The sequence below is a fragment of the Macrobrachium nipponense genome, chromosome 35 (assembly GCF_015104395.2).
Source record: "Macrobrachium nipponense isolate FS-2020 chromosome 35, ASM1510439v2, whole genome shotgun sequence".
NCBI lineage: Eukaryota > Metazoa > Arthropoda > Malacostraca > Decapoda > Palaemonidae > Macrobrachium > Macrobrachium nipponense.
The window spans coordinates 7,585,243-7,593,697 of NC_061096.1; the positions used below are offsets into that span (position 1 = coordinate 7,585,243).

General features: G+C 30.6%; 1 protein-coding gene across 1 annotated transcript; it reads left to right on the forward strand.

Annotated features, from left to right (window-relative positions):
- The first annotated feature begins 6,761 nt into the window (after nucleotides 1-6,761).
- On the forward strand, nucleotides 6,762-7,490 carry LOC135208181 (KRAB-A domain-containing protein 2-like). Its single transcript, XM_064240317.1, has one exon. It carries the CDS (start codon nucleotides 6,762-6,764, stop codon nucleotides 7,488-7,490), a length of 729 nt encoding a protein of 242 aa, XP_064096387.1.
- Nucleotides 7,491-8,455: the final 965 nt, after the last annotated feature.

Here is an 8,455-nt window from a genome sequence, read left to right on the forward strand (position 1 = left end):
AACACTAAAATAATCTATTGAACATAACAAGAAAAAATATAAATCAAAGGAAATAAAAATACATCATATGAAATAGTTCAAAAACAAATATGACAGTATTGTACCATTAACAGCATACTGCATATAGTTATACAAGAATTACTTGCTGGTAAGAATGAGCATCATGCAAACTAGCATGGGTAGGCTACATGCAAGGATTTTCATACATAGACAAGATGGTATATATATATTATATATATCTATCTATCTATCTATCTATCTATCTATCTATCTATCTATCTATCTATCTATCTATACTATCTATATATATATATATATATATATATATATATATATATATATATATATATATATATATATATATATATAATATATATATATATATATATATATATCAAAATGGATTAAAGGAACTAAAACAATTAATACGTGTCGGTAGTACAAAAGTTTACAGGTCAATGAAAACCTGGATAACATTTGTTGTAATACTTCGCTTATTGACAAATATTGATGGGGACTCATTATTTTATGTAAAAAAAGATATCTAAGTGTACATCTTCACTGGCTGCTATAATAAGCAAAACCCCGTAAAGGCATAAAATCAGCTTAATTTGAATTGAATCGAAAATTATTTCTATGGTTTTTATAGTTTCTAGATTTACTAAGAAACGGTAAGAATATATTTGAAAAATAAGGTATAAGTCGTAAGTAAACCTTTTCATTAACGGAAACAAATCAAATCACCATCTTTAGTCAATCCATCTGATATTCCATTTTCTTGCATCAATGGAAAAAGTGGTAAATATGCCTAAGTACAAATTGTTACTTCACAGGAGCTTTAACGCAAAATAGTGTTAGTGGGCATTTCTTTTAATATCCATAATTGTAACCCATAACTGTTTTCATTCTGTTATATCACAAGTATAAACCAGTGAGAGAGCTGATGTGGAAAACACTGAAAAGGGGGTTCTCAGCTTATCTCCCAATGACATATTTAATGATTTTACGACTACACTCGATACTCGAACATTTTTCCTTTTAGAGATAAAACATTATCAAAATCGGAAATTATGTTATAGTGCCCCTAGTTCATAGTACAAAATTAATGCAAAGGCAATTAATTCTCATCTTTTCAGTAGCCAGTGAGGGTCTCAAAACCAATGCTAAAGAAATGTAAGTTCATTTTATCTATGAATATCCCATGAAAGCCAGAATTCTAATCTGTTAATCCGAATATTTACAACTTAGAAAACTTTTGTGATCTGTAAGTGTCCGTATCTTCTACTTTGTGATTCGGTTAACCAGCGCGCTTTTGCATGTACATTTCACAGCATATGCCTTGATTTCTGCTCTAAACGCACACACGTATTTCGAGTGGACATGAATATAAAACGTATACTCATTCACACATAATATACTTGCATATAATTATTATATTGCGTCTGGCACTTCTTCCCAGCTACGTTTATGTACTCGTATTCCGTCATTTATTAAATTTTTTATTGAATTTTTTTATCTATGATAATTCAGAAGTCAGTATTCACAACTCCTGCAACTTGACCCAGCCAGTAAATACCTATCCTCTGTTCAAATGAAAAACAATTTCCATTTCCCTTTCGGTGCTTGTTAACATGTAATGCTTCTGAAAGACAAATGACAGGGACTTTATGTATTCATATACTACATGAATCTTGTTACAACATAGACAATCACCTGCCCTTTAGTTTAAAATATACTTTTACATATGTGGTTGCTATCGCGCAGGAAATCCCTTGAAAAATCAAAACTTATCAGAGAATTCCTTTCCTTTACTGTTGGAAAAGCTAGTGCAAGTAATCAGTGTCAGGACTGCTGCCAAATTATTCAAAAGCTTCCCCTTCCACTCATTCAGGAAGAAAGATTGGGAAAATATTTAATATTGTATCGCACAGAGAACACAATGAATCTCATTTTTGTTACATTAAGCAAAATAAGCTCAAATCTATTATTTATAGCTCATTCGTATGTCCATCAAGCCCACCCAGTTTCTCATTTACATATTATATGTTTTGTACCATATTCTTTATATTATTCTACAAAACTACGTTATTCGCTCCCTTGGGAGGGGCTGCTAAATGACAAAGGTTAATATTTAAGAGTTCCTCGTCCACTTAAGGCTTGCGGAAATTTTGCGTCGAGATATACTACCAATATTGATACCCAGAACTTATCTGAGGACAACTTAGTCCCACTTAAGAACTTTGGGAATAATTAAGAACGCATATGGAGAGGCTCCGAGAGGGGTAAATAATATCAAGATTAATTTGTTATAGATTCTTGTCTTATGTGTTTTCACAAGTCTACTGCTCAAAAGGCGAGGATGGTGAGATGGATATAGAAAACAAGTAAAAAATGCGCCGAAGTTTCTTCGCCGCTATCGAGTTTTCTGTACAGCGTATAATGTGATAAGCAAGTCTCAGCCACGGCCACTAAAACACTCAGCTACCCGTGGTAGCCTGTGTTGTTGCGGTGGCAGACGCACGATCATGGTTAATTTTAACCTTAAATAAAAATAAAAATAATTAGGTTAGAGGGCTGCAATTTGGTATGTTTAGTTGTCTGAAGATTTCACAATGACGGTGTTGCAGATGTTTTTTTTTTTTTTTTTTTTTTTTTTAGTTTTCTGTAAAAGCAAAGCATTGAAATGGCTATTTGTCCTTCCGTCCGAACGTTTGCTGTCCGCCTTCAGATTTTAAAAACTACCTAGGCTAGAGGGCTGCAAATTTGTATGTTGATCATCCACTCCACTGTTATTTGCCATAAAAATAACGATCACTGAATCAGAGAGTAGGATTTTGACAATTGCATCTAATTAGAAACTCTCTTGATTAACAGAGAGAGAGAGAGAGAGAGAGAGAGAGAGAGAGAGAGAGAGAGAGAGAGATTTTGAACAAATACTTCAAAATAGGAATGAAAATATGAAAAAAGAATAAAATAAACGTATTGATGAACACGCGCACGTGCATCAAGTTTAGTTTGAAAAGTTCAAGACACAACCTCGAAGAAGCATTCACACACACCAAACATACAAAACAAGAAACATAAATAAAATAGAATAAGTTAACAGATAGAAGGAGCATCATCAGGGATTAATACCAACTCGCAACAAATAACACCATAAATCTCCAAGCCTTAGGAGAGGTCTTCATTGCAACAATAATTTACGGTTTGCCTTCCTTTCGTCGACCGCTTTCAAGAGGAAACATCTCATAATTCGTCCGCTCTCTGATTAGTTACCTTTCTGCCTGAGAACACTAGTGATATTCCACTCATGTTGATTTATCGAACGAAGTGCTTGATTAAAATCAACACCGATATATTTATGATCTGATTCTATAATAAAATATGTCCAAGTAATTTCATTTGCTTTCCGACAGTTTTCAGCATTGTCTTGATTGTTCAGGGGAACCATTTATGCTGCTTAAGGTTTTTATATTATTATTATTATGGCTGTTTTAACGGCATTCAATTTATTTAGATTCTCCTCTATTCTTCTTAATATATCTTCATTTCATCAGCGTGTAGCTGGTGTATCAGATTTCCAACGGACATGAGGTGATAAAACTGAAACAACAAGAAAACTTTTCATGGCCTACTCGACTGGGTGGTTTTTATAGTGCGGGGTTCCGGGTTGCATCCTGCCTCCTTAAGAGTCCATCACTTTTCTCACTCTGCGTTGTTTCTAGCAGCACACTCTTCTGCATGAGTCCTGGAACTGTTGTTGTTATTATTATTGTTATCATCACTGAAAATTATTGCTGCATCAGCAGCATTAATTTTATAAAGGTTCTTCTCTATTTTTCTAATTGCAGTTTTCTCAGTGATGCTTAAAATTGTGAGCAACTCATTGAAGGTTGGCATGTCGAAAATCAGGAAACAATAAGTATCAATTTTAAGTATCAATTTTATTATAACGCCTGGGATGTTAGTTAAAAGCGGCGACACAAAGTCCCCCGGCAGTACCACTAGTACGCAAACAGACAGACTCATCTTCCCCATTCAGTCTTTCCACAACCTCCGCCTAGAAAATGTCTGGAGCCCCAGACGAAACGTCGGCTCTATTCCACAGAATAGCTGAAATTTTGATTGAATTTTAAATTTTAAGTAACGCCCCAGGCAATGTAATAAAATTTATACTTATTGTTTCCCGAATTTTGACATGCCAACCTTCAGTGCGTTGCTCACCAGTTTAAACAATACTAAAAAAGTAGAGAAGAACCTCTATAAAATTAATGCAGCCGATGCAACAATAATTGTCAATAAAACATGTTTAATAGAGGGTTTACTTCCAACATATTATTATTATTAATTATTATTACTATTATTATTACTGAACTGGTTCTTTCTTTATGTTTTGTCCATGTATCTATAGGAAATGTTTAAATGAAGTTGATCATTTGTCTAAATTTTAATAACTCTTAGGGAGAGTGAAGGCAGTTTAATAATTCTTTTTTTTTTTGCGTGGCTTCTCTGATTTAATTTCCCTTCCTGATAGGTCGAGCATTAAGAGTTAATTTCATTACGCTGTCTAACCTCGCCACACACAAACATGCCCTGGGCTTCCTCTTTCAAAGGAGAGGAAACAAATTACCAAATTAATAAATAACAGCATGAGTTTAGGAGGACATAACAACCTAAGCAAGAAATTTCGTGTAAGGACACACCAATAACATATATCATATCAGATATATATATATATATATATATATATATATATATATATATATAGATATATATATATATATATATATTAATATATACATGATACTCTATATATATATGTATATATATCTATCATAAGATATATTATATATATAATTCTCAGCTATATATATTATATTATATCATAATATAGATATATATATATATCTATAGATATATATATATATATATATCGATCTATATAATATATCTATAGATAATATATATATCTATATTGTATATCTATATTATATTTTTATATAGCTATATTTTTATATATATAATATAAAAAATTATAGATATAATTTTTTTTATATATTATATATATATATATATAATATATATATATACTATATATATGATATATATAATTTCAGGGATTATACATATCCTGTGATGTCAATCAGACATTATGCACATTCCCTTCAAATATCAGAGAATATATATTTTTTTTTAAATATATAAATATTTTTTTATATTTAATTATATTAAAAAGGTAGATATAATTTTATTATTATAATATTAATATAATATATTCCCTGATATACCTAAATATATAATATATATAATATATTAGATATATTTCACCTGATTATACAATATTATATAGATTATATCTATTATATTACCTAATTTTTTATACTATAGATATATAGTATTCCCTATTATACGATTTTTCACTGTAAACATATAGGTAATATATTATATATATATATATACTATATAACATATGATATATAATATTATAATATATATATATATAGAATTATAAATAATATTATAAATATATATATAAATATATAGAATATATATAATATATAATATATATAGAGTATATGTATATAATATTATATCTATATATATATATTATCTATATATATATATTATATTATATATTATATATATATATATCTATATGATATATATAAATATATATATTATATATATATAAGTATATATATATATATTATGATATATTATATATACATATACTCTATATATATATATATATATATATATATATTATATATATATATATATATATATATATATATATTATATATATATATATATATATATATATATATATATATATATATATATATATATATATATATTATATATTCTATATATATTATTTATATATATATATATATATATATTATATATATTATATATATATATATATATATATATAGTATATATATTATATATATATGTTATGCACGTGAATCTGTATAATCAGGGAATATATATATTCTCTGATATTTTCAGGGAATGTGCATAATGTCTGATTCACTCACAGGATATGTATATTCCCTGAAATTTTTAGTGAATATACATATTCCCTGATTATTCGGCCTTATTATTATACAGATTCCCTGAATCGTGTTTGGTATGAAAGAACAATGAAATAAATAGCTTAAACGATAAACAAAGCCTTGTTTATCCTCCCCTCAACACTACAAGGTCAGGCAAAGTTTAACTCACCAGTCATACGCCATCCTTCCTACTGTCAACACCATGGCAAATCCAACTGAGCGTTATTTAGAAGCACATTTTCGGGAAGAATTATTCCAAAGAAGTGAAGGAAATAAATCTGTCTTGCTTCCAAAAGAACAGTATATTGAAATTATTTCAGAACTGACAGCAATTGACAAGTCAGGCAAAAAGACGCCTCATGAATACTACCTTCTGAAGAAGTATGAGATCCTCAAGTGTGGTGATGTTCTCAAGTTGATTAGAAGACGGACTGCCAATGAAGATCCTATCTATTTTGCTACATTGGAGGATACATTATTAAGCGTGCTCATATTGCAACTGGCCACGGAGGGCGCGATAAGATGGTAAAGGAATTATCTAAAAAGTATGCCAACATTACCCATGATGCAATATCTATTTACAAATCACTGTGCATTGAATGTCAGTGTAAACGTAAGCGACCAACAACCAAAGGGACTGTTGTTCGACCTATTCTGACAAAGAACTTTGGCTCCAGATCACAAGTTGACCTTGTAGACATGCAGGCGATGAAGTGGATAATGGTCTACCAAGATCATCTTACAAAGTTCTGTGTATTGAGACCTCTCACATCAAAACGTGCTGCAGAAGTTGCGTATCAGCTGTTGGATATTTTTCTTTTACTTGGTGCACCGGAAATTCTACAAAGTGACAATGGATTGGAGTTTACTGCTTGTGTTATTACAGAACTTAAACTGCTTTGGCCTGGTCTCGTAATGGTTCATGGAAAACCTAGACATCCTCAGAGCCAGGGGTCAGTTGAACGAGCAAACTGTGATATTAAAGATATGTTGGTAGCCTGGTTGAGTGATAATAATACAACAGACTGGACAGTTGGTTTAAAATTTGTGCAGTTTCAAAAAAACTCGAGCTACCATTCTGGCATTAGAAAGTCACCATTTGCTGCATTGTTTGGATCCGATGCAAAAGTAGGACTGACAACTTCAGCTCTTCCACATGATGTAATTCACCGTCTCCAAAGTGAGGACGATTTGCTGGCAGTAATTACGGAAGAAACAACTTCAGATGAACCACCTGCTGTCGAACCAGTTACTGCTAAACCACCTGCTGTTGAACCAGTTATTGCTGAACCACCTGCTGTCGAACCAGTTACTGCTGAACCACCTGCTGTCGAACCACCTGCTGTCGAACAAGTTACTGCTGAACCACCTGCTGTCGAACAAGTCACTGCACTGGGAGTATTGTGCACGACTGTGATTAGAGGTTAGTCAGTAGGGTATCCTTATGGTCGAACGGATAACAAATTTCCCTCAATACACTGTATTTTTATGTTATTATGTGGATTGTAGTGAGTGTAATGTTTCTCTCTCTCTCTCTCTCTCTCTCTCTCTCTCTCTCTCTCTCTCTCTCTCTCTCTCTCTCTCTTTTTAGTGATTTATTCCATTATTCTACCATACCATACAAGTTTACATTGTGAAAACAAGGCTTTGTTTATCGTTTCAGCTATTTATTTCATTGTTCTTTCATACCAAACACGATGCAGGGAATCTGTATAATAATAAGGCCGAATAATCAGGGAATATGTATATTCACTAAAAATTTCAGGGAATATTCATATCCTCTGAGTGAATCAGACATTATGCACATTCCCTGAAAATATCAGAGAATATATATATTCCCTGATTATACAGATTCACTGTAACATATATATATATATATATATATATATATATATATATATATATATATATAGATATATATATATATATATATATATATATATATATATATATACTATATATATATATATATATATATATATATATATATATATATATATATATATATATCATATATATATCTATATATATATATTATATATATATATATATATATATATACTATATACATATATATATATGTACATTCACAATTATTATGGCGCAAATATCGTTATACATTGAATACCCTATGCTTGAATTTACTTACGCCCAAATGGACTTATATTTGATGAATTTATCTAATCCAGCCCAGACCTTTACTTTAGATGAAACGACTTTGACCACTCGTTCGAATGCAGGTTGGGGTGGATGCACTAATCAAACATGATTTCCCCTGAGTATAAGTTATTCCCAAAAGTAGAGTGAATTGCATCTGTAACGATATTTGTGAAAGACTTAAATAGAGGTTTGACTATAACCCTGGCTTTTTGGCAATCGCTGCCACTCTATAA